Genomic DNA, 27,940 nt, shown 5'->3' with positions numbered 1-27,940 from the left:
CCGTATATAAAGCGGCGGGGGCGCGGGCCAGGGAGCCAGAGGAGCGGTGGTTGCTGCGCGGTGGACAGGGGCGCTGGCGGCACCATGGCAGGTAAGCCGCTCGCCCGGAGAGGGGCGGCCGGGCGCTCCCGCCGCGTCGCGGCCAGGGTGCAGCCCTGCCGGCGGTTCTTCGGCCTCCCCCCCTTTGCCCCGGGCCGGGCAGGCGTCCCCTTCCCGTTGGAGGGGTGGCCGGACGCCTCAGCCCTTCCGCTGTTGGGCGAGGAGGAAGCGAAAGCGGCTCCGGGCGGCCCAGCCGGCCAGCCAGTGCCTGCTTGCGCGCGCGCGCGGTCCGCCTGGGGAGACCCCAGCTGCTCCCTGGGCTGATGGCGGCTCCTATTTTTAGGCTGGCGCGTGAGCTGTCGGGGGTTTGGGGGGGGGGCTGGCGGGTCGGGGCGCTCCTCGCCCGCCACGCCAGCCCTGAGTGGCCGGGGGCGCCGCGGGGAAGGAGACCTCTTCCCCCCCCCAACCCTCCCGCCGCCGCCGCCGCCAAGTAGCAGGTGGGTCTGGAGCAGCTCTTCCCGTTCCTGCGCGTTGGGAAGGGAGAGACCTCGTAAGCCGTCTCCGCGACGGTGGGCCTGTTGTGCTACGTGATGTTTGAAATCGAAACCTTTTCGCATCCGGCGTGGCTCGGCAAGGATGCCTTTTGCTGAGAAAAGGCCGGCCGGCAGATTATACCGGGTGTGTTCCGGATCAAGAGCTTGCTAACCTCCCTGGTTGTCTTTAAAAGTGGGGTAGGACTTATGTCCTCCATAAAGGAAGCCACAGCCTTCAATTTGCAAGATCTGAGCAAGGCTGTCAAAGATAGGACATTTTGGAGGACTTTCATGCAAGCGACTTGACGGCACTTAACAGACACACGGGACTTATGTGGCTGCTCACCTAGCTACTGTGAAGTCCTCGGTTTCCTGATGGGAAGACCAGTATTTTTTGTTTATATTTTTTATTGACAATTTAAACATTACAGACACAGGCCATTTATGCGTGGGAAGTTTTGCCTTGGATTTGCCACTGTCTAGGGGCACGTTTTCCCCATCCACATTCTCAAAACTCTGCAGGGGGGGGGGCTTGTTTTTGAGTTTTGAGAATGTGGATGGGGAAAATGTGCACCTAGACAGCGGCAAATCCAAGGCAAAACCTCCCATGCATAAATGGCCACATACATACAGTCTAGAGCAGTGGTTCCCATAGTGGGCAGTACCACCCCCTGGGGGGGGTGGGATTACCTAGGGGGTACTAAGGGGCAAAGGGGCAGCAGCGGGCGCTAGAGGTGGGCCCCTTCAACTGTGTTGTTGGATAGGGTAGGGGGTGCTGGAGTTGAGTTTGTGGAACCAAGGGGGCAGCGGCCCGAAAAGTTTGGGAACCACTGGTCTAGACCATCTTCCAAGGCAATCGGTAAATAATTATAAGTAAACCAGTAAATAATCAGAGAACACTCACTTAAATCATACAGTGCATTTATCTTAATGATGAGCTACTCTAAATTACATATTGGGAAGACCAGTATTGTAAATGTTTGTAACTAGATGTCACTTTCCCCTTTCGGCCTGCTTGTTTTCTTCTTTAAAAACAAAACTGTAACACTATAAAATAAAATACATCCCTTGAACATGGGTGAGCTGTTATCCCAAATGATGAGGGAATTACAAGTGCCTACCCTGTAGGAAAATATGGGAGGGTGTCAAAATGAGCCCTTGATGGTGGTGGCTGTGATCACTGTTTCTGATAGTGTTCACAAGGATTCATGAACACTTAAGAAGCAGGAGTCTTGAAACAGAGATGTAGGCAGTTAATGTAGAGGAAAGTTTATCAGAACTTCCCAAATATAGATATGGAAGATAAATCCACTAATAAAGTAAATGCTCAGAACCCTTATGGATTTAACATATTGGCCTTTGAAAACTTATTAAACTAAGAGGAAGAAATGTCCATTAAACTTGTATTCTGCTTTCTCAAAGGCGCTCATGTGTACATGGTTCTCCTTTTCTCACATGTTCCTCCCAACAGCCCTGTGGGGTAGGTTAGACTGAGCGTGACTGGCCAGAGGTCATCCAGGAAGCTTCACGGCAGAATGAGGATTTGAATGCATGTGCCCTAGATGCTAGATCAGGGGTGTTGAACTCATTTGTTATGAGGGCTGGATATGACATAAATGGTTGGGCCGGGCCATGCCTCACCAGCCCAGATCAGGGGGGAGGGGCTTGCCTCTGCTAGCGGGTCAGCCGTGGGCTCACCGGCAGTGGGCTAGCCTAGATTTGGGGGGGGCTGCCTCCGCTGGTGAGACTGCAGCAGGCTTGTCAGCCCAGGTTGGGACGAGGGGGTGGGGTGGGGGCTGCCATGGCTGGCTCACAGGCTTGGATAAGAGCTCTCAGGGGTCTGGATCCAGCCCCCAGGCCTTATGTTTGACATCCCTGTGCTAAATGGTCCTCTAACTAGTATACCTGACTGGCTTTCTCCATAACAATTTGCTTTTTTGGTGTGCTTGATGGAATATTGAGCCAGTTATGTTTTTTTAGATTTCTGGTTGGTTCTACAGCCCAAATTCTATTTCATTGTTTATTGAATATCCCATCCTGTTGATTATATTGACACTCTGTGTAATCTTTCTTAAATCCCAGTGGGAAAGGCAGACTATAAATAATGTAAATAAAAAATAAATGTAGCTATACCTTGCTTTGGCTGTCTAAATTTCAGTTTATGTGGGGCAACTCTTGGACCATAACATTTACACCTTGATGAAATTTGGCATGTGAGGTTTTTATTAAGTTTTGCTGAGCTGCAGCACTTCAGAGGGTGCTTATGGGAGTCATGAAAGTAGCCCACATTGAGTGGCTGGTTATGAGAAGGGAGCAGAGCATGACAATGAACTGTGGGGCAAGTCTGAACTCTTGAGGATGCTAAATTAGTACTCCTCCAGCATGGCAATAAGCTTGTTTTCTGGCCTTCTCCGGCATTAATATGGCCGTAAACAAAATAGTCTTTATTTTTAGGCTTACTATTGTGGGTCCTAATAATGACTCACTCTAATAGCACTGTGAATACTGAAAACTCATGGGGTAATATTCTAGCACTCCCATGCGTGTATTCAAAAGCTTGCCGCTTCCCATTGAAATCCTATCTGGAAAGGTCCAACCCTGCTAGCAGAAAACTCTAGGCAAGGAAAGGGCAGAGCAGGCAGCAAAGTTGCTTTAGACGTACCTCCAGCTTTTTCCTTGATTAAACTGGCTAGTTTTGGCCACAGTGTTAAGGAAATGCTGACTGATCATCCTGGTTTGGTAAGGATTTCTGCCCTTTCTTGAAGCAGTGGCCCCTTTATATGGTCCTCATTCAGCAACCTTGGTTTTGAGCTTTTCTTGAGATTCTTGATGAAGAACTTGGGCTGGTGAAACAATGCTCTTGCAATTGCTTCTATGTGTAATTTCCTACTGTCTTCTTACTCAAGCGGCCTGTTAAGGAACCAACCACACCCACAGCTAGTGAATTCTCTCTCCTTAATCGGCTATCACAAAGAATGTCTGATAGCACAGCCGAGGTGACTGAACACGGATTAACTCTTGCATCTATTCTCAAAAGGCAGATAGCCTTTTTTTTTTGTTAGTTCTGTAGTTGAGTCACAAATGACATCTAGAAAGTGCCTATTACATAATAATGACCTGTGATGAGGCTAGTGTATATGCCGCTGAATAGGTTTGCATGATGGCTTCTCTTTTTAGTGAAAATACTTTCAGATAGCTTCATGGAGAGCTACTTCCCTGAGGACTGGGCAGAATTGGCTTGTATGCCACAACAAATTAGAAAAAAAATCAAACGGTGTTGTTGAAGTTGCATCTTCTTATTTGGCCTACTTATTAGGACGGGAAAGACTCATTCAAGGCTGGATACTTGTGTGGATACTTGGGTGGCCTTCAGGTGGAACTGTGGGGTGCTTTTAGTATCTTTACGGGTTTTTTGAACCCAGCAGTTTAAGACATGCAACTACTTATGTATGGTTCCAACTCTAGATGGGGCCTGGAGATCTCCTAGAATTACAGCTGATCTCTCTGAGTGAGAGAGATCAGTTCCCCTAGAGCAGTGGTTCCCAAACGTTTTGAGCCACCGCCCCCTTGGTTCCACAAACTCAACCCCAGCGCCCCCTGCCCTATCCAACAACACAGTTGAAGGAGCCCACCTCTAGCGCCCCCCTGCTGCCCCCTTGCCTCTGTGTGCCCCCATGGATAATCCCCCCCAAGGGGTGGTACTGCCCACTTTGGGAGCCACTGCCCTAGAGAAATAGTTGCTTTGGAGAGTGGAGTCTATGGCATTATACCCCACTGAGGTGCCTCCTCTCCTCGAACCCCACTATCCCCAGGCTCAACGCCAAAATCTCCTGGAATTGGCAACTCTACTCCCAGTAGAGCATGGATTCATTTCTGTGATCTTCTTTCCAAAGAATTCCATAAAATCTATGGGGCATGTGGCAAGACAGGCTTTATGGAGAGGTGAATGGCCTCACATGCCCTTTCCCAGGCCTTTTATGCAGGGACGTTTCCCCATGGACTGTTTCGAGGCTTCCTTTTGATTATGCATGCCTTTTCCACCAGTCAAAGTTTAGGGTTGCCAACTTCCAAGTACTAGCTGGAGATCTCCTGCTATTACAACTGATCTCCAGCCGATAGAGATCAGTTCACCTGGAGAAAATGGCCGCTTTGGCAACTGGACTCTATGGCATTGAAGTCCCTCCCAAACCCCGCCCTCCTCAGGCTCCGCCCCAAAAATCTCCCACCAGTTGCAAAGAGGGACCTGGCAACCCTATCAAAGGTTGCCTCGCATTTTCCAGATTCTGGCTAAAACAGCATCTGGAAAACATGGGCAAAATGCTCAGGGAGAGTGAGCCAACCTCTGACTGGTGGAAAAGGCATGGATAATCAAAAGGAAGCCTCAAAGCAGTCTATGGGGGTGACCATGGGGAAACACCCCTGCATTAAAGGCCTCAGAGCTTGTTTGACCTTCTGACCTCGCTTACCGATACTACACAGAGACCTCTGACATCTTCCCAGGCTGTTGCTGGCTGACCTCCTTTTCCGTTATTCCTTCTTTTTCACACTCTTGCTTCCAAAAGTGCTTGCTCTTTCCTTAGGTAGAGGTACAAGAAGCAAGCAGTAGGGCTATTCCCCTTGCAACCCCAGACCTAGGACAAGTGAGTAGACAGCGTCTAGGTTTATATAAACCTACAGGTGTAAACATGTTGGATAAGTGCCCCCATATGAAAGCACTTGTGTGGCTGTGCTATGCGAAAACTGAAGTTGAACAGTTGTGACAATATTGTCTTAACTCATACTGCCATTTGTCTTGTAAGTGGAGGCTGGAATATCATTTAGAAGTGTTGTCATTCAAGAACTACTAACAAACTTCTTAAATCTGTCATGCAATGCGGTTTTTCTCTGACTTGTCACTCTGCCCCGTTCTGCATTTGTAGCTTAAATAAGATTGTTTTACTTTTGGATATAAGCATACAACTTCTGTCCATGTTCCTGAACAGGTTGCCCTTTCCTTTCTCTGCCATGTGCTCCTTAGGGCCAAACTAGATGTCATGTTTGCTTCCAATGGAGGAAGGTTAGACAGACATGACATCAGAGAATGTTGGTTCCCAATATCATACCTGTCCGTAAAATGGGTTGGGGAACCCTGACTTGTGGCAGAGGTAACATCTAGTTTGGCTTTCAGTTGTTGGTGTAAGTCCCGGGGCACTGAAATCCGGAAGCACTTGTAATCTTGGTTTTGAAGTAGCAGCAAACCAAAGTTTGCAGCTATAAAAAAAACAAGCTTAGGCTCACTCATGTGATCCTTTCTTCCTTTACACAGCAAGAGCTAATTAATGCCTGGATTTTCAGATAACAGTGGGTTAGAAGAAAAAAGAAAACTGATCTGTATTTCTCCTACAAATCAGGTTTGTAGACTAGAAATAACCTGAAGCTTGCAAACTTGGCTTGCAGGTCTGGCGTGAGCCATAGTTTTCTAGTTCAGATGCAAACTATGGTTTGCTTGAAAACAAGGAATTGGCTTGCAGCATATTCAGGGGTGGGAGAGTTGCAAAAGCAAACCTGGGACTTTCTTTTAGGTATCTTTATCAAGCCATTCTTTGACATTGTGTATAGGTATATTGATAAAGGCATACTAAATGTTGGTAATGGGTATCTAGTTCCACTTCCCCTGTCACTGGACTTGCCGGTCATTGAGCTTCAATTGTGTGGTCATTCGCTATCTTACTTGATGAAGGGCAACTTAGTTGTGTTTGTGGCTCTTCTGACCAACCCTTCTCCATTGGAAGCTCATAATTCTGCCCAGAGTCTCTTCTTTCATAGAAGTGGGAGAGTGCACAGACAGACTTTATAGTATTGTCCAACTTTGTAGTATTGTCGTAGAGTTGTGGCAAGAGCTGTTTATAACAGCCTCTTGAGAACAGTTGGAGCTAGGACTGTTGGAAAAAGAAAATCGGTAAAATTTGGATTTGGCAAAATTCAGCCTGTTTTAATTCGGGAAATGCCGAAGTCCGAACTCCCCCAATTTGGATCCATGGAATTCGGCGCCTAGTTTGGGGGAAAATTCGGCTGAATAAAGTCATTAAAAATGCATTTGCTCCTTTCCGTGGCTCCTGGGGGACATTTTGGGGATAGAGGTCTCAAACTTTCAGGGTAGCTTGAGGGGACGCTTCTTGCAAGAATCCCCAAGTTTTGTAAAGATTGGGTCAGGGGGTCCCAAGATATGGGGCCTGGAAGAGGTTGCCCCCTTAATGTGCATTTTTATTCCATTTACAGCACACATTCGAGCCATTCCGTGGCTGCAGGGGGCGCATTTTTGGGGGTACAGCCTCCAAACTTTCAGAGGAGCTTCAGAGGAGCCTTCTTGGAAGAACCCCCAAGTTTTGTAAAGATGGGATCAGGGGATCCTGAGAGATAGGGTCCCCCCTTTTCCCTATTGGGATGAATGGGATCAACCGATCCTGTGCATCTCAAGAGCAGCAAATCCAAGGCAAAACCTCCCATGCTAACCATTGCAATGCAAAGCAACACGCGAGCGACCATGGAAAAGAACAGAGGCGCACTAGGCTAGCTATAGCAAAAAGGAAAAAAAGGAGCAGGTGACTTGGACCGTGCAAATGTATTGTGAAAGTCAGATTTTGCACAAACATTTTTGAGTGAGCAGCAAAACAGACCGTGCAAAAAAAAAAAAACACCCAGAGTTTGTATATTCTGCCCTGCTCCTTCTTCTCATGGTGGAGGGACGCTCCCCCCTTATGCAAACGACCCCTCCAAACTCAAGCAAGTCTCACCAGCACCACCCCCCACCTCTCCAACCAATATGACGCCGCAGTGCACCCCCCAAACGGGGAAAAAATCCAAGACGCAGGGGATCTCACGCAACCCGCCCCGTTGCACTCAGCCCCAGGCTGGGGCAAAAACAGTGAAAAACACCAAGGAGGAGGCCTGGGTGCCGAGCGTAGAGAGACTCGCTAGCCGCCGCACAGACTCCACTTTAAACTTTAAAACTTTAAAAGCAGTACACACACTCCCACAGAGGTGAGCGGTCACACACCCCTCGGCAAAATGGGCGAAAGCCTCCTTTGGCTTCCCCGCCACAGAAACTGCCCCCCCCCCCACACACACACAGACTCTGCTTCCCACACCCACAGACACACGAAAAAAAATTATAGATTAAAGCCCCAAAAGGGTCTTACTGTGGACGTCTTCTGTTCCATCAGGAGGGACTGGGAGGACTGGGTAATCCAATACGATTCCATTTAAGCATGGGAGGTTTTGCCTTGGATTTGCTGCTCTTGAGATGCACACAGGATCGGCTGATCCCATTCATCCCAAAAGGGAAAAGGGGGGGACCCCATATCTCGGGACCCCCTGATCCCATCTTTACAAAACTTGGGGGTTCTTCCAAGAAGGCTCCTCTGAAGCTCCTCTGAAAGTTTGGGGGCGGTACCCCCAAAATGCGCCCCCTGCAGCCACGGAATGGCTCGAATGTGTGCTGTAAATGGAATAAAAATGCACATTAAGGGGGGACCCCTTTTGGGGCCCATATCTCGGGACCCCCTGATCCCATATTTACAAAACTTGGGGGTTCTTCCAAGAAGGCTCCTCTGAAGCTATGCTGAAAGCTTGGGGGCTGTACCCCCAAAAATGTGCCCCCTGCAGCCACGGAAAGGAGCAAATGTGCACACGCACACACACCCCATGGGGATTTATCTCTCACACAAACAGATACTCTCTCTTTCTCTCCCCGGGCCACACAGCAGTTGGGCTCACATGCTCAATCGCGACTGATTGGCCAGAAGAAGACCCTGCTTGGCTACTGATTGTCCGCGGGAGAATGCTGCTTACTAACTGACGGTTATGCTGCTGCGCCGAACCCCGAATTTGCCGAATTTATTCTCCGAACTCGCCGAATTCGGCTCCCCGGTTTCCCGCCTTTGTTTGAGTTCGGTTCCATCCGAACTAAAAACCGCCGAATCAGGGGAAATTCAGGGAAAATTGAATTTTCCAGGGGAAGAACCGAATCGACAGCCCTAGTTGGAGCTACTAAAAATTAGTTGGCCAGTTATGTTGCCAATACCTTCAAAACCTTTGGACCTGCATGCTTCAGAAGGTCCTGAAATTGCAATCAAGAGACTTTAACGTAGAGCTTGAAGAGTTGCATGGTACTCTGTTATTTGCAGGCGCCCAACACTACATTAATTAAGCATGCCTTCAAGAACTCTAATAGTACAATTCCAAATTCAGCTTCTTGTAGCTGGTCTGATATAGTTTGCATTAATTGAATTGCCTGGAAAAGGTACCCTTATTTCATTTGATGGGGAAATGTGTGAATCAGAACTAAGCTTGACTCCTTTGAGGCATACAGGATATATGTATACATGGCCAAACATCAGTTGAAGAGACTTCTATACACTGGTATGATGGGGTGTGCATATCACTCTGTTAAATTGTCCAGACTTCACTAATTGGAAGTTGTGTTTTGCAGTTTCATCCTTCACCAACTGTAGTTGTACAATCAAAGTAGAGAGGGAAATGTTCTTGGGTGTATGTGTAACAGACAGTTTTAGTCTGCCTTATTTTTGTATTGCGGAAAGACACTGGCATTAGTTTAAACTGAGCCTTGAGTCCCACAGGCAAGGCATTCAAGAACCAAACACTGGAATAGTAACTATAAACATTTGCTAAAAACTCTGGCACAACTCCACACAGGCTTGAATAGCAATTCAGCGGCTTTGGTTGTTCATTCTCCCCTCCCCTTCAGTATGGGTTTAAAACTTCAGTTATTGCCAAGTGGACTGTAATAAAGATGTGGGGCACTAATGCAAATTTTCAAAGGGTATACTTTTGAATTTTCCAGTTTTCATGGGGTGGGTAAGTGGGCCCTTATCAGTACCATTCCAAATAATAGTTTAGATCATCGTACCATGTTAGCACCTAACATCAGAAATGTTGAAATGAAACTCTGGGTACTGATAAACTATTTTTTGCTGGAAGTTAATACATGCCTGTTGTCTACTTAAGTTTTTTTTTTTTTGCAATACAGGAGATACTGTTTTGCCTCTGGGAAACAAGAGTTCACTTTCTTTTGCTCATTGCATTAATACCTTCTGTGCATTCTAGAAATTGACCATCCAGAATAAACTGGTGGAATGATATTTTTTTTTTGCATCTGGTATTCCTTGTCCTGAATGGCCCAGGCTAGCCTTCACTTGTCAAATCCCAAAAGCTGAGCAGGATTGGCCTTGTTTAGTATTTGGATGGGAGACCACCAGGGAAATGGAGTGCTACCACACAGAGGCAGCCAGTGGCAAACCACCTCTGTTTGTCTCTTGCCTTGAAAACCCGATGGGGTTGCCATGAGTCTGTTATGACTTGATGGCACTTTTTAACATCACATCTGATGCCGCTACAGAATGCTTGGGGGGGGGGGTACTTCTCCCCATGGCCATTGTAGAACACCTGAAAAGCATTAACGTCTCTCAATGCGTTAGTCACTGACAACAGCCCTCTAAAAAGGGATTTTATTGTAGTTTTTCCTCTGATTTTGAGATGCAAGTTGCAGTCGAAAAAGCAGTATGGGAATTTCAATGAACAGAACACACTGAATAAACTTTAACATGGAAGGGTCTTGCTTGATCAGATCAAAGGTTCTGCTTTCCTAGGGGCCAGTCATAGGCTTACGAAAAGCCAGGTAAGGTATTTATAAGTAGTGTTCCTCTGAACACGTTTAACCACAAGTTCAGGTTGTGCCAAATCATTGGCGTGGTTTGATTCTGTATGAACAAACCGAGAAAGGCATCCTCAGAATCATTTGCCTGTTCTTTCTTCCTTGTGCACTGCAAGCTCAACGTTATTCTAGGGTTTTATTTTGTTTTGCTTACCCGTTGTTTGACATTTCATCTGATCTGAACCATGCCTGCCTTTGTAATAGCTGTAATTCTCAAATACTCAGCACTAATGTGACTTGTATATCTATTTCCCTTAAGATCAGTCTTTTGTGACGCTAGCTACCAATGATTCTTATGTGAAAGGAGCGCTTGTATTGGGGTCATCTCTACGGGACTCCAGGACAACAAAGAGGCTGACAGTACTTATAACTCCTCATGTTTCTGATCCAATGAGGTAAGATGTGAGACAAATGTGTTCTGTAAGTAAGCCAGTTGATCATTTGGTAACTAATGGTAGTGCTGATTCCGTCTGGACAAAAACATGTACTTGGTTACAAGTGAGGTGAGACACTGTTGCGTGCATTTACTTAAAGGTGTAGATTACAGCAGGGGTCCTCACTGTGGTTCACATGGGCACCCACTGATACCTTTCTTGGTGCCTGCCAAGTGTTTTTAGAATCTGGGTAAGGGCCAGGTGGGGATTTTGCCCAGCAGGGCTGTTGAAGGTCTGATTGGCTTTACAGAGTTTTAAAAAGTTGCTTTAGCAAGTGACTGCTGCCACTACAGCACAAGGATCTTCACTGTTACTGTGTGTCTATGCAAGAAAATACGTTTTTAAATGTGCTCATTTTACAAGCCATCCTGTTAAACAGCGTTTCTGCCTGAGATGCTGAAGAGTTGTTTAGAGCTATGCATAACTGACATTGTGTGGTTGGCTCTTTCTCCTGTAGCAACCATTTTGTGGTTGTAGCCTCCACATTTTGTTAGAATTCCAAAGGTGCTTGAAAAGGTTGGGAACTCCTAGGTTAGAGTTGATTCCACCTGAGTTTGATGGACTGGAATGGAACTAGCTGAGCTTTTGTTGTATGGTGATTGGTGGTTCTCTAGTTTCGAGAGACAAATTCCATATCCGTTGGAAAGGGCTCTCAAACAGCCAAGCTGATTAGACCATAAGGTACGTATGCCCTTCCTAAAAAGAAACTGCAGTGATGCCATTACTCATTGGAGCAGGAAAAGGGGGGAAAGCATCAACTAAAAAAATGATGCTAAACTTGCACAAAGGTGTGAGTTCTGCAACTACTTAGAGCATGCCAAATATAAGCTGCAGGGTGAACCTTCATGTCTCATCTCTCCTAGACTTTGACTCTAGAGTAGAAACCAGTACAAGCACACTGTGCCCAGCTTTCTGCTCCAGCGTTGTAGGGCTAGAACAATGTAGGAAGGAAGACCTGCATAAAATCTGCTTATTTGGGGCATGCAGATGGGTTCTACTCTGGCACTGCAATGTATGCTGTTGAAATGTTTCTGTGATCTTGTGAGAGGTACAGTGGGTATTGCATGCCTTCCAAAAAACAGAACATGCAGATGAGCACTAGGTCACACACAACGTACAAATAGGTTGCTGGAGTAACTGCTTAGCTCTTGTCCTGCAGTTGGTGGATGTATCAAACTAGAAAATAGGATGGAAGTTAGGCAAGCGAGAGTGGCTTTCAGTAGAAATTCAGAATGGCTGTTTAAGAAAGGAAAGAGATAGCTGTAAAAAGAAATAACTGGTACAACACATCAAGCACTTTTCCATGTAAAACTACATTCTTGTTTCAAGTGTGGTTTCAGGTGTATAAAACTACATGTCATCTAAGCCTAGCTGGCTAGGTAATTCGGTTGGTATGCCAAAATTGCATACATAGCAGCTGGAAACCTCCGCTAAAATGGAAGGTCAGGTGAAAGAAATGCTGTGGAAGTTTCCTGCCCACGTAGTGTCATACTTTCAAAATTGAGCTTTCCCTTTCGGTAGGAGTGGCACAAAATTGCACGTCCCAGAGTTCTGTTTGGTTAGCATTAGCAGTATTTCCTCTTATATGTGCAAAGCAACAGAGGTTACAAGGCGTTTATCTAGCAACTTGTACAGCCTTCTATGCTGCACATGTTAATTGAATTCATGGCTCCATTATCTTATATTACTTATGTTTCATAAAGGATTATTGCTTCATTTCCAACGATAGCTACGGTGAAAGTCCGAAGAAGGATATCGAAATGGGATATTAGCCGGCAGACCCATTGTTGTTGTGATTCTGTGTTATATTATCAACACTTTTGTTTTTGCACATTAGATGTATACTGTAATACATGTCCTGCAACTTCTTTGGACCTTTGTTACTACTGTTTCGGATAATTTTGGAGTAGCTACAAGTTGCTAGATAAATGCCTTGTAACCTCTGTTTTGAACATTTTCTTGGTGAGCCACACAGCACTGTCCCCCTTACATTGCCTTTCATAAGACACCAGTGTAACCTCACAGGCCTGTCTCCATGCAAAATATCCTATGCTGTGGCTCCTCCCCATGCCAGCATCTCTCCTCCACAGAACCTACCATAATGCTGGTATAGGGAGTAGCTACAGGATGGCTGCTGCCTCTGCCACATCTGGCATCACCGTTGCTGTGCCGAAGAAGCCCTGTTGTTGTGGCCTTCACCTGGGGCTCTGCCTTAATCCTCTGCAGGTAAAAAAATTCCTAACATGCTGCAACTTCTGTGTGATACCATCTTTTTTTTTTTAAAGCACCCCAGCTCCTGGGAATGAAAACCAGGTTTCATTCTCACTTTTTAAAAAACTTTTTTATTTTCCTATTTCATAATCAAACATTCAATACAATACTACAACCTATAAACAATACATTAGACATGAAATCTACAAAAAAAAAAAAAGTAACAAACTTTCCCTGAGTGAGCATAACAAATTTTTCTCCATGTTATGATCTTCCCTATATTAGACAGTTCTAGCTTTATAATGGGTGTGAAAGCTGGACATTGAAGAAAGCTGATAGGAAGAAAATAGATTCCTTTGAAATGTGGTGTTGGAGGAGAGTGTTACAGATACCGTGGTCTGCCAAAAAAACAAATCAGTGGATTATAGATCAAATCAAGCCTGAACTGACCCTAGAAGCTAAAATGACTAAACTGAGGCTATCGTATTTTGTTCACATCATGAGACAAGAGTCACTGGAAAAGACAGTCATGCTAGGAAAAGTTGACGGCAGCAGGAAAAGAGGAAGACCTAACAAGAGATGGATGGACTCAAAGGAAGCCACAGCCCTCAATTTGCAAGGCTGGAGCAAGGCTGTCAAAGATGGGACATTTTGGAGGACTTGCATTCATAGGGTCGCCGTGAGTCGTAAGCGACTTGACGGCACTTAACACACACACACACAAGCTTTATAACACTGGATATATACTACTTAATATAAAATCCTTCACTCACATGATACACGTACCTTATGCTAGCTCAGTAATTAAGCTTAATTCTGCTATCCCATTTATAATCACTTATTAGTTAGTTGATAAAAATTGCATAATGGAATTTAGTTACTATTATTTAGTATATTTAATATAGCCTTGAAACTAAACTTTTCCATTTGTAAAATTACACTTTTTAAGAAACGTGCAGAATGGTCTCACACTCTCAAGTACTATGTCATATTCAAAATAGCCACTGTGGGGATATTAAAATTCCCACTTCGGGAAGGGACTTTAACAGATGTTGAATGGGTGGAATTTATACCTTTGAGAAGATCAAGAGCTTGAACTTTACACCAATCCTTGCCAGAACGTAACAGTGGGGCCACATAGTTGTATGTGCTTCATTTTAAAATTTAAATTCGTGTTCTTACAGTGTTTAGCATAAACTGCGTTCTGAAACCAACTGGGCATCTTAGAAACACATCAGAAGCTGTGCATTGACTTCTGGGCACACAGCTAAGAGGTTCTTCTTCCTTGGCTGTGGCTTAAAATAGCCTGCTGGCTTACCAGAAAGTGTTTGTAGGACTTTTCTGACCTGTGTGGGTGTATGCAATTCCTAGGCAAGCTGTGGCAGCCCTTCAACGTTACTAATCTACCGCCTTTCAAGAGTATTATCTGACGTCGACATTCCTGTGCTCCAACTTAGAATTTTGCTGCAGGGATAGGAAATAGCTGGAATGCGCATTCTGAGCAAAACCTCTGAAGGCTCTGCTTAGATAAGACATGGTGTATGAGGCTGCTTCCTCATAAAAATGTAAGATGGTTGGCTGACACAATTGAGAGCAAGTTTGAAGCACTGAATATAGATATAAAATGCATTTCTCCTTTCAATAGGCAAGTCTTGGAAAAAGTCTTTGATGAAGTAAAACCGGTAGATGTATTAGACAGCGGAGACTCTGCCCATCTTGCGCTACTCAAAAGGCCTGAGCTTGGTGTTACGTTGACAAAAATCCACTGCTGGGAACTGACACATTATTCAAAGTGTGTGTTCATGGATGCTGATACAATGGTATGTCTCACTGCTGCTCAGAATACAACTTAGCCGAAGTTTATTGGTTTTGGTAATGTTTAAAACGGTAGCATTTCGAGTATGTTGGAGTGCTCGCATGGCAAAGCTTTGTCTTGTAATGGCTTTGGCATACAAATTCTGCAAGGTTTGATGTATTCCCTCATTGAGCTTGGAACCATCCCATCAGTAGGTGTCATGCTGACAACCAGTTTTGGATTCACATTCCAGTCTTCCCAGTAGCATTGAATCCCTGCTCTGCCAATACACATAGGAAGATCTAACAGGATTTCCTGATGCAGAGTACACTACAGTGGATACAGGAGAATCCCAGAAACGTTATGGGAGGGGTGTTGGCTCAGTGGTAGAGCCTCTGCTTGGCATGCAGAAGGTCCCAGGTTCAATCCCTGGCATCTCCAGTTATAGGGACTAGGCAAGTAGGTGATGTGAAAGACCCCTGCCTGAGACCCTGGAAAGCCACTGCCAGTCTGAGTAGACAATACTGACTTTGATGGACCAAGGGTCTGATTCAGTATAAGTCAGTTCATGTTCATGTGTACTCTTGCCCAAAACAGTATCCCTCTGCTTACTTGAGGCTCAATCTCCTGGCATCCAGCTTACTCTTACTGGGCTCTTTCAAGGGGGATGTTATTATTCTAGAAGCTGGTTGAAATGAGAATCCACACAATCCAAAGAACTGGCTATCAGATTTTTTAGAAAATGCATGCTTTTCTTGAAGAAGGTGACCTGTGCTATGGTGTTCTTGTAATGTGTATTTTAACTTTTCTCCAAAATAAATGTGTAACTCCAAAATCTCCAATCAGGTTTTATCCAATATTGATGAACTGTTTGAAAGAGAAGAGCTTTCTGCAGCACCAGATCCTGGCTGGCCAGACTGCTTTAATTCTGGAGTCTTTGTCTTCCGACCTTCCATCGAAACATTCAATCAGTTGCTACAACTCGCCACAGAAAAGGGCAGCTTTGACGGTACGTGTTTGGCTGGGCTGTGCGTCCGGAGTGGTGAGAGAAGAGGGCTCTTGCGAAGAAAGCTCTGGGGAGGTTGATTCATATGAACCAAAAACAATATGCCGGAAATGTTTAATGCTTATAGGAATCTAAGCTGCTATAAGCTTTCTATAGATTTGGGTTGTGCTTTGGGGGAACTGGAGCGCATAAAATATTAACAAGATCGTTTTATAAATTGGCTGGAATGCAATGGAGCAGAGTGGGTGTATCTTCTGATTGACTGGATGCCTGCATCTTATGATTTTGAAATGCTCACAAGGTTGAGGTTCCAGTGGGCTCTTCTCCCTCTAGCCCAAGAGCTTGGTGTAACAAAAGTGATGCCTGTACTATAATGTAGTTCCATCTGCTGTAGTAAAGTGACCACTGCTTTGTTTTCTAGCTGTATTGGTTTTATTCTTTAGGCAAAAACTGGCTCACCTAATTGTTAGGGTTGTGAAAAGAATATTGAAACAAGCAAGTTCTTTCATTACTTTACTGTAGTTGAGCACTCATTTACATTAATTTGCATAACAGCAGCCCAGTCAGTCCTGGGTTGCTATTCCATCTTTGCATATCGTGAGCCAGCGCGTGGTGTAGTGGATAAGAGCGGTGGACTCTAATCGGGGAGGACCGGGTTTGATTCCCCACTCCTCCACATGAGTGGGGGAGGCTAATCTGGTGAACCGGGTTGGTTTCCCTACTCCTGCACACGAAGCCAGCTGGGTGACCTTGGGCTAGTCACAGCTCTCATAGAGCTCTCTCAGCCCCACCTACCTCACAGCGTGTCTGTTGTGGGGAGGGGAAGGGAAGGTGATTGTAAGCCAGTTTGATTCTCCCTTAAGTGGTAGAGAAAGTTGGCATATTTAAAAATAAAAAACCATAAACTTGCCTTTCTTATTAAATGCACATGCAGGATGCACTATCATTAAGTAAGGTCAGTACCATGAGGATGTTGAATGTAGCTTCTTATGAACAGAGAGAGCATTCTGTATACAGATACCCTTGGGTTATGTTTGCTGTTAGTTTCCTCCAACTTTAAGGGCTTCCTCAGTTGCCAGTCAGTGGAGATGTCTCTTGGTATAGTGCTGTTCCCTGTTGGTGCTATTCTCATTTTCATTCAAAGCCCAGCAACTCAAGAGACTGCAAAATAAAGTAGCAATGTCAAATAGCAAGAGTTCTTTAAAGCTAGTGCTGGCCTTCTTGGCTATCTTGCAGTAACTTGTGCTCTGGTCCCAGTTAAACTGGCACAGCTGCTAAAAAGCTTGGAGCAGAACAATAGAGATTTCATGGGTTTTTTTTCTTTGTCTTGAACAGAAATACGCTGAAGTCTTGGTGTCTGTTCATGACTGCACTTTGCTCAGTCTAAATCTAATAAATTGGCCTAACAAGATAACGTTGTATTTATCCAACAAGCCACTGTACAGTACAAATGCTACTAATTGGCATATTCTGACAATAATGTTGGCACCCTGGAGAATAAAGCTCAAGCATTGAGTCCCTGTGCTGTGCAAGCTAGAATGTACTTATTTCATTTATACACTGCCGTTTTCTCCAATGGGGACCAAAAGGGGCTTAGATCATTTTAGAGCCAGTGTGGTGCAGTGGTTAAGAGCGGCGGACTCTAATCTGGAGAACCGGGCTCGATTCCCCACTCCTTCACATGAAGCCAGCTGGGTGACCTTGGGCTAGTCACAGTTCTCTGAACTCTTTCAGCCCCACCTACCTCACAAGGTGTCTGTTGTGGGGCGAGGAAGATAAGGAGATTGTAAGCCGGTTTGATTCTCCTTTAAAAAAAGGTAGAGAAAGTCAGCATATAAAATCTAACTCTTCTTCTCTCTCCCATTTTATCCATGCAACAATCTTGTGAGTATGGATATGCTTTAAACTCTGAATCCAAGAGTGTGCTGGCTGCCACTTGGAATGCAGAAGATTGCAACAGGCTTGCAGTCAAAGTATTATGGGCTGTTAGGGCCTTGAAGGACTGAGGGGTTAACTGTACAAAGCCGGTGTGCATAACTTATTCTTACTGCTAACTTCTTGGCTGTGCAGTTTCAAAGAACAGTCTGTCCTTGTGTGAATATATCAGGCCAGGGACACAATTTCATGTGTTCTTTTCACTGTATGTGTTCTAGTAACTCCAAAGCCGGCCATTATCTAGGGTTCCTGGTATCTTAAACTGAAATAGATCTGAATGTTTGTCACCAAATGACAATAGTACAGAGTGCTACTTGTTCCAGTTTGGGGATTTCTTACATCTAGCTTCAGGCAATTCCGGTTAGAGGAAAGTTACAGAACAGAGGCTCAAGTTGTACTAAATGCTGACTTCCGGTGCTGACGCTGGGCTGATTGCCACGTCCTCCCAGGGGCTCCTGGGGAGAATCAAAGTTTGCATGTAATTTGGGGTGTTTTACCGCACCCCAATCCAGCCCTTGCAAGTGGGCTGAGAAGCAGGAATTCCCTGCAGCCATATATGCGGTTTGATCTCCTGAATACTCCGAGGAAGCTTTATTAAGTCCCCCGGAGTTTCAGACGTTTGATCCCGTGGGCACGAAGGGATTGAAATCGCCAGCGCGCAACTTCGGCTTTAGAATCTACCCTCCAGCACCTTATAAACATCATAAGGACTACATCAAGATTAAAACCTCACCTCCAGACGCCCAAGTGAGTAGATAAGAATCCTTCGCTTTTCACTGGCGTTATCGAATAACAGGGGGTTGAAGAAAACATTCCTGGTAACCGTTTCCCTCCCTTAATTGAACTGGATGATTTTGCTGCATGAGATCCATCAGACAAACCAGCAGGAGCCTTATCAAACTGATCAACTTAAACTAAAACAACGAGCTTGAATGATTGACGTAAGATCTGCCAATCCGACACGTTCTTAAAGGAAGGGGAGGGAGAAACCTTTGAGAATTTGCTTGGGGTAAAAAAGGTCCTCCAGCCACGTTTTACAACAAAGAGGATTTCTTGACCGGAAGACTCTGTGCTTCATTCAATATCCCTCTCTATTGTTCTACAAGCAAATCAACAGGAAGAAGGTCGTAGGACCGGAAATTCGTCTTACTCGTGTTACACCAAAACCATTCCTGAAGGTAACAACCATAGAGAAGAGACGATAGAAGGTCCGCGATGAGGCAACTCCTGGAATACTTCCTGGTTCTGCCGATCTAGAGCGTCTGGTAAAACTCGTTGGTATTTTCAACTTTAAAAAGTTATTTTAAGCTTAAATACTCACTTCTTCAACCCGAAAAAGATATTAAGCTGGTCAATGAAATATTCTCTATCAACTACATGTAATGGACTCCTGCTAGATGACCATCAATTTTTTAACTAAGTTACATATGTAAATGTCTGGAACCTCTCCCTGATCTGGCTAAATTCATAGCCCTGCCCTTATGAAATTAAAGGAAACTTTACAGAATTTAACCATGGAAAAAAAAGTACAGGACATGCTTGCTAAACATTCTGAGGCGACAATTAAACAATTAAAACAAATATCAACACAGATGGCTCAACTGATTTCAATGATGATGACTCTTGACCAATCATCACAGGTATGTAATCAGAAGTTGGATCTGGTTACAGAAGACATAAAAGTCATGAAAACTCAAATGATGGCCACAAATACAGACATACAAGTAATGGATTCTTCTGTCCAAAAAGTCATGGAAGAATACAAGGATACAAAGAAGAAGACAGAAGTCCAAGAAGGTAACCAGCTGGTGACAAAGAGATCAGACATACAAGAAATGGACTTTTCATCTAAAAAAGTCATGGAAGGACATGTGGATATAAGGAAGAAGAGAGCAGGTCAAGGAACACAGATTGAAGCCATGATGGAAATGAAGCCCAGAAAGAATTATTTTTGGATACGCACCCTGTCTGAGGAAATGAGAGAGAATAAAGAAATCCTGTTCCCATACCTGACTGACTTATTTCAGTTGCAGAAGGAAGTATTAGACCATGGTTAAAGGATTGATTTAAATATGATTGCTGGATTGGAAGGCTTTGACAGTGTGGATGGGTGGCATGGCTATTAACGATGTAGTGGAATTAAGATTTAGACATCATTTTGGGATTATGTAAACAAGTCCTCCTTATATAGACTATTAATTGATATAAAGGTATACTGGAATATGTGATTATTACTTTAAGGAAAATGTTGGAATGTACTAAGGATATTGGTTTTTTCTCCTTTTTTTTTAATAAGGGGTGGACTTATGATACGGTTGGGATATGATTTACACTGAAATAAGATCGATTAAACAGGAAATATCCCTAAAATATTGGAGAGGATGTTGTTTAGTATGATTAAATTTATGTTATACTGGCTGCAATCTTATGCAGCCAAATGGAAAGGGACAAAGGTTTCAGAATAAAGGGATTAAATCATTTAAATGTTAGAACTGGTGGAGTTGGAGAAACTAGGGAAAAGGGGAGAATTGAAGGAATCATTGTGATAATGTATAAGATCTGGGAAAAATGGAAGGTTACTTTTTACTCTGATCCAGAATGTAAAATTTTATATAACATGAAACTTTAGAATGAGATTAATACTAGGATCAGAATATGTTAACGAAGGATAATAACACTTCATTAAGAGGTAGATGGAGGTGATGGGGAAGTCGATTTATTTTTTATGTTTAATGGTAATCAAGACAACAATTAATGTAATTGTGATTGTGATATTATTTTTACATTGTTGTTAAAATTATGAAGAATTTATAGTTTTAAAAAACCAATAAAAATTTATATAAAAAAGTTGTACTAAATGCTAGCCTATATTGGTTTAGCCAAAGGGAGTTTTGTTACTTCAGCCTTAATAAAATCTGGGGCTGCCAGTTTTTTCTCACTGCTGTGTTAGGTAGCAATTGAGGTCTCTAAAACCAGTGATGTTGAAGATCTGCCGGGTTCTACATGTAGCCCACCAACCCTATCTTACCTCTGCTTCAGGTTCTGACAAGTACTGCCGTGGTTTGCCCCATCCACCCAACCCTTTCTCTGTTACTGGACAAAGTGTTCTAGCTGTTCTTTATAGCAAAAAGTTGTAATCTGATTCAAGAACCTTACACTTGTGAAGCAACATTTGGACACTAGGATTGCCTAACTTCTCTTTTCAACTAAGCAGAATGACAACAGAGCCTAGTCTGACCTGAATAGTCACCATTCAACTTGACATGTATTGCCTTCCTAGAAGGCAAAATAGCTTGAAGGTACTAGACCAACACAACACACACAGCCCCTTCTCAGGTCACTGGAGCAAATGCAGTAAGCAAGATGCCAAGACTTCAGAAGCAAAAATATCACATACTGAGTCATTGGTGTGTGTAGAGGATGTGCATGCAAGAAGGTCCTATGTTCCATCTTCATCATCTCCAGCTGAAAGGATCTGGTAGTAGGTGATGTGAAAGATTTCCAGCCTGAGACACTGGATAACCAATGCTCATCATGGTAGATGATAACTGACCTTGCTAGAGGAATGGTCTGATATGGTAGAAGGCAGCTTTGTGTGAGTCTGTAGGCATTCAGGATTTTGACATGTGTGTGGCAGACATTATTGGGGATGTAAATCTGGCTGACCTGGCACCATTTCTGGTTATCATGGTAATCAGGCTCCTTTTGGATCTTGAATAGAGGCTGACTCTCTTACTTAACTGTGAAGATGTTACATTCTCCATTTTATGTCTCCTAATCTTATCTCTCTTTTTTTTTTTAAAGGTGGGGACCAGGGATTATTAAACACCTTTTTCAGCAGTTGGGCAACTACAGACATTAGCAAGCACCTGCCTTTTATTTATAACCTAAGCAGTATTTCAATCTACTCCTACCTCCCAGCATTTAAAGCGTAAGTAGTGTGCATGGTTAAAAGTTAACCATATTTACGTGGGCTGTGTGTGTGTTCACAGTGTGGAAGGCCACTTCCAAAGTAGGGCTAATCAAAGGCTTGTGCAGCTTCATGGAAGAGTTTGGGTTCTCATTTAGGTTACACTGACACCCTTAGTTGCTTTCACGCTGGTAGAAAGAACTCCATAGTCTGGCTTTGAATGAAGCAGCCCAGCCTTGCCAACTTTTGGGTTGGCAGATAGATTGCAGGAAGGGCTTGCTGCTCTTTTCTTGATTGCTGCCTAGGAACCCTGTGGGATCATGAGACCTTGAAACAAATCCAGCTGGTAGGAAAGGATGAGTCTTGTCAACAGAGGACTCACTGCATGTGAGGTTCTGCATTGTGGCTCATCTGCTTGAATGGAATGTTGGAACTTCCAGGGCCGCATGGGAGGAGTCTATAATGCAGCAGCTTCCAATGCTATCACACAGTTCATAGATTCTGATTCTACCTTTATGACACAGAGGTGTGCCAGAGCAGCTCCATCACCCAGCCACTGGAATGGGTCAAATGGTGGAGTTCCGGTGCATAATGAAATCTTGCATGTCTCTGAGGTCATGCTTATTCTGTCCTACTGGAAGAAAAATGGGCTGTACCAAAAATGAGTCTCTAGGACAGCCATGCAACTGCAGGTGCCTGTGAAAGAAATGCTATTATAACTCCTGCATCGGCATTTGCACTAGCATATAGTAAAATGCTTTGATTGGGGGGAAAGAAAGAGGCAGCCCTCAGTTCATGGCTTACTGTAAAGCCCTGTTGGCATGTATTGCTGGGGTGAGATGAATTTTACAGGGGAGGGGAGGGAAAATGGAGCCAGGATGGAACTAGTTGGTTGGCATACATGGCACCCATCCCTTAAATAGTGAATTCTGCAGAAATCAATCACAGCCCTGATCATGCAAATAGAGTAACTGGGAGCAAGCTCAGAGCAATGGAGGAGCCTGCATGGTGTAGTGGTTAAGAGCAGTGGTTTGGAGCGGCAGACTCTAATCTGGTGAACTGGGTTTGATTCCCCACTCCTATATATGAAGCCTGCTGGGTGACCTTGAGCTAGTCACAGCTCTCCTAGAGCTCTCTCAGCCCCTCCTCCTTCACAGGGGAGGGGAAGGAAAGGTGATTGTAAGCCGGTTTAATTCTTCCTTAAGTGGTAGAGAGAATTTGGCATATAAAAACCAACTCTTCTTCTTCTTAAGTCACTCAAGAGAGTCACCTAGGACTATCATGTCTTATGAGCAAGAATCTATCAGTTGTTAAGGAAGAGCATGTGAAATTCTAGAACATTCATGCTCATTGTATCTTCGATGGCTGCCTCCATACTGCCACTTTCTCTGCATAAAAAATGTATGGTCTAGTTGTAGCCTTATATTTATCTTCAACAACTTTTCCCACACAGAGGTTTTGGGGCTCAACCTCTGAGCTTATTTGTAAATATTTAGTGAATTGTTTGCTGCCATTCTCTCTCCCCAATTCAGGACAAACGCAACCAGCTTTCTGGGAAACTCAGATGGTTCTTGCATACGTTTTGGCTGTAAAGTTCTCAGGAACTTGAGTAAAAGTAGATGTCAGATCATGCTGCTCATAAAACCAGAAGTAAATGGTGAGCAACTGATGTTGCTTAGAGACTCTAGGTTATTCACACAAACTGCTGGAGTGTAATGGAGCAGCTAGCGTAAGCAGTGCTGGTCATGGCTCAAGTTCAAGCTACGTCTTGTGATCTCAGCATCATATGAAGTACTGTCAGGTTAAAATTAGAACGCTTATTTTCGGAAGTCAATGCAAACAGGAATAAATACCTAGTATTAAGTCTCTAGTAGAGAATATCTGGCCTGGTGGTATTGTGATGTATGCTTAGGGAGGGCGGCAGATACCTGCTTAGGTAACAGAACTTCCATAATTTGCCTTGCTCCTGATTTGAAGTTGGGGTATGGTATTTCGAGCTACAGCTGGCCAGGGCTGCCCTTATTCACACGAGCACTGAATGTAACAGATGGATGTTTGAGGATATGACGCTTCATGCTAGCTGTTCCAAGAACAGGCCATTCTAAGACATGCCAAACAGCTACTCTCATGGAATGGACTCAGTCATAAACCCTATTATGAATGCATCTAATCTGTTGGCTTTTTTAGAGTGGAAAAAGGGATTTATTAAAAACAGGTGTGACGTTCAGCCTGTAAGCAAAAGACTCCCTTATCTGACGTACCTTTTTGCTCGGAAGAGGCAGTGTGAAGTGGGCAAATGAGATCAAACGATTGTATAACAAGCCTGGAATGCATGGTGCTTGGCAAATAGACCCCCTAATGTTCTAATGGGTATCAAATCCACTTATCATCTCACCACACAATACTGATGGACCTTCTCGAAACAGCATCCATTCTGGCTTCGTTCCTCCATTCCTCTGAGCTTGCTGTCAGCTTCTCTGTTTGCATGGTCAGGGCTGTGATTGATTTCTGCAGAATTCACTATTTTAGGAATGGGCACCATGTATGCCAACCAACTAGTTCCACTCTGGCTCCATTCCCCCCCCCCCAATTCCTTCCCCTGTAAAATTCAGTTCACCCCAGCAATACATGCCAACAGGGCTTTACAGTACCCTTCTGATTCAATATGTGAAGCACTCTGACTAAATGTGCTACATAAAAGTTAATGAGGGAAGAGGCAGGGCAAAATGAAGTCTACAATCTGTTGCAGACTGGGCCCCTAGAGATAAAACTGTGTGTGGGGCCATTGTAAAGTGGGGCTGCTTGTTGGCTTCCTCAAATGAAAGGGTTTTCCACTGGAGGCTCATTATTATTATTTCAATTTAATACCCCGCTCTCCCCGGCCGAGACCAGAGGACTGGTTAGCACCTGGCCTTTCCCTTACTCCATGTCTGGTTCCATTCCCCCTTCATACTTTCCTTCTTCCCAGAAGATATGAGGGGGGAGGTGCTCTATTTGGCTAAACCTTCTGTGGCAGCTGTATTGAGTTGGTGTTCACCATTCCCTCTCAAAACTGTAGAGGTGCCTGCAGGCCCGGAAAGGTTGGGGACCCCCTACTTTACAAGTTTTTGACAGTATAATCATTATAACTAACATTGTCTTCATTCAGTTCTGTTGTGTGGTCCATGACCTTTTAAAAAAGGGCTTAGCGGTATGTACTTCCTTTACCATATTTAACCAACTGTAAAATAAGCTTTATACAGAGATGCTGGCAAGAAGACTGGAGCACATGAACCCAAAATGAAATAATCTTGCTTACATTGGACATACATGATCAGCAACACATGATTTCTCTAGACTCAATATTCTAGAAACATGAGCTGTTGGAAGTATGTACCAAAGTCTGGAATACACCACCTCTGAAATGCTTCATCAGGGGATCTTCTATCAAAATTTCCCACTTCCTACAAAATTGAGAAATTTCTACAGAAGATCCCCTGATGAAGCACATTGCAAAATGCATAGGGATCTAGAAGAGCTAAATAAACTCAGCCTTGCGCCTTGCTCTCCTTTATCTTCTCCTGTCCTTTCCCACCCCCTTCTTCTCCTGATTGCTGGAGGCTGAACCTGGGACCTTCTGCATGCAGAATAGAGCAAGATTCAGCTTGTATGTACCAATTCAGCCAAACTTCTCATCCTACAGGTTTGGGACAAATGCAAAAGTGGTGCACTTCCTGGGCAGAATGAAACCATGGAACTACTCGTATGACTTCAAAGCAAAAAGTGTCAAAGACGACGCTCATGATCCCACAGTGGTTCATCCTGAGTTCCTCGACATGTGGTGGGATATCTTCGTCACAAACATCTTGCCGTTACTACAGCAGCACGGTGCTATTAAAGACACAGCCACTGGTGTTAAGGCGGTATGTCCTATTCTTTGCTTTGATCGGGACGTGGGGGGTGACGAGGGTCATGTCCCTTGCTTGCTGACCAACTCGATGAGTTTCTTTACACCAAGCAGTCAAGCAGTGGTGTTCTGCAGCTGGCATGCCTCATTAAAAAAAAGCTTGCAAGCTGGCGCTGGCGAGGCTACTGAATGAACTGATAACAGGTGATATGACTGCAACCCAAACGGGGTGGTTTTTCCCTTTAATTGGCAGCCTAGCTCAGGCTTGCAACTGTTATCGGTTGTTGTTCTAAGAAGACAAGTTGGTTTTTATATGCCGACTTTCTCTACCACTTAAGGAAGAATCAAACCAGCTTACAATCCCCTTCCCTTCCCCTCCCCACAACTGACACCCTGTGAGGTAGGTGGGGCTGAGAGAGCTCTGAGAGCTGTGACTAGCCCAAGATCATCCATCTGGCTTCATGTGGAGGAGCGGGGAAACCAGCCCTGTTCACCAGATTAGCGTCCACCGCTCATGTAGAGGAGTGGGGGATCAAACCCGGTTCTCCAGATTAGAGTCCAGCGCTACAAACCAGTAAGAGGGGAGGACATGATTGCTCTTTAAGTATTTGAAGGGCTATCACTTAGAGGAGGGCAGGGAGCTGTTGCTGTTGGCAGCAGAGGATAGGACATGCAATAATGGGTTTAAATTGAGGGCGGAAAGGTACCAGCTGGATATTAGGGGAAAATTTTTTGCAGTAAGAGTTGTTTGACAGTGGAATCAGCTACCTAAGGAAGTGGTGAGCTCCCCCTCACTGGCAGTCTTTAAGCAGAGGCTGGACAAGCACTTGTCAGGGAAGCTCTAGGCTGATCCTGCATTAAACGGGGTTGGACTCGATGGCATGTATGGCCCCTTCCAACTCTATGATTCTACTATACCACGTACTACACCACTTAGCTACACCTCTGGGCTGTGCTAAGTAGAGATCAACAGCAGCACTTTAGCTGACCTATTCTGCAGTTGCTGTCAAAGTGCAGCATGCACAGGCCAGGGGGCGGGGAGGGAGTGTGCTGAAGCCTCTGTTCTTTACCCCAGCTGTGTACCTACCAATGTGAATTACTTCTGTCTGGTTTCCCCAAAGGGGACAGAAATGCATGTTCCTTATCACTAGACATCGTGAAGCACCAATTGGCAGCACATTCTTGAACCTTCGGGATGAAATGGTGGGGAAAGGAGTATTGCATGTTCAACATCCAAGCAGTAGGAACACGAAGAAGCATTTTGGTCATGCAACCCACTCTTTATTCTGTTGTGTTAAAAGTCCCAGGCAGACTATGACTAAAGATCAGGATGTGGTAATAAAGAGAATTTGCTAGATTGACTGGTCAAAGTGGCGCATGAACCTTGAAAATACCTGCTGCTGGCTTAGAGTAATTCTTCATGTTATGTACACAACTGAAGATTGCTGTCTCAACATGGAATCCAACAGTTGGCTGTGGTCTTAGGATCAAATGGCTGTTTGTGGTTTTTGTATACCAAGGGACTTAATTCTTCTGACTTCAGTGCTAGTAGCTCTGAAATCACAACTAGGCTTAAAAAAAATGGGGGCCATTAGTGAATCCCAGCACGGTTGGGAGCGAGAGATGGCGTGACTGTATGCAGCTTATCCCTGAAAGAGCCTGTGGGTGCATGTCTGAAAGTTCGTGTCACAAAAACATTTGCCTTGAGCTCTCGCACTGTAAACTCTTTAATACTGAACTGCAATTGCCATGACTTCTGATCCCATGCACTCCAATGACACTCATGGCATAAGCTTGGGAATACAGGAAAATGAAGTTCTTTGACCTTTCTGAAACCCGAGGTACTGATGTATTCTTGAGCTGTGCTTTCTTTTGTTCCTATTTCACCTTTCTAATGAACTATTTGCAGCTATCGGGCTTGGTCTATACACTGGCTTTCTCTTGTGGCTTCTGCAGAGAGGTATGAAGAACTTACACCTGTTGCTAACTGCCTGTCTGCTGTTCTCCATCGATGTGAATATGCTCGTTTTTTTTCGTTTTTGTTTACAGCGTCTTCATTTTGCAAATGGTGCTTGCTGCTTTGCATGGGAGCATCTCATTTGGCTTTCTTACTCTTGGCCCTGCTTGATGCCTATCCACTCTTGTCACGGGTGCAGGGGGTCTGACTCACTTGCACTCTTTGCTTTTCAGGAGGAGGTCGCAGAGGCAGTGTCCCACCTGTCGCTTTCCTCCGGGGCACTGGCCCCTTCGCCCCCACCGGCCATGTCTTCAGAAGAAAGGAAAGAGCGATGGGAGCAGGGCCAGGCTGACTACATGGGAGCAGACAGCTTTGATAACATCCAGAAAAAACTTGACTCCTACCTCCAGTAGAGAGGAACTTGTATCTGCTCCACAGACATCAGCAATACAAGGACTTGTTCCAGAGTTGCAGCAACTAGGAAAAACCCTGATGGGGAGGAGGGGAGGTCAGTTAAAACTT

The 27,940-nt window shown here is 44.5% G+C and overlaps 1 protein-coding gene across 1 annotated transcript; it reads left to right on the top strand.

Moving 5' to 3' along the window:
* Positions 1 to 84: 84 nt before the first annotated feature.
* GYG1 (glycogenin 1) lies at positions 85 to 27,896 on the top strand. Its single transcript, XM_056850393.1, has 8 exons — positions 85 to 91; positions 10,544 to 10,679; positions 14,575 to 14,749; positions 15,571 to 15,733; positions 21,470 to 21,596; positions 25,258 to 25,477; positions 27,371 to 27,421; positions 27,652 to 27,896. The coding sequence occupies exons 1-8, from the start codon at positions 85 to 87 to the stop codon at positions 27,829 to 27,831; spliced, it is 1,059 nt and encodes a 352-aa protein (XP_056706371.1). The 3' UTR covers positions 27,832 to 27,896.
* The last annotated feature ends 44 nt before the right edge of the window (positions 27,897 to 27,940 follow it).

This window comes from Euleptes europaea, chromosome 5 (genome assembly GCF_029931775.1).
Source record: "Euleptes europaea isolate rEulEur1 chromosome 5, rEulEur1.hap1, whole genome shotgun sequence".
In the NCBI taxonomy this organism is placed as follows: domain Eukaryota; kingdom Metazoa; phylum Chordata; class Lepidosauria; order Squamata; family Sphaerodactylidae; genus Euleptes; species Euleptes europaea.
The sequence above is the reverse complement of the archived record's forward strand: the minus strand, read 5'-3'. Positions and strand labels throughout refer to the sequence as shown.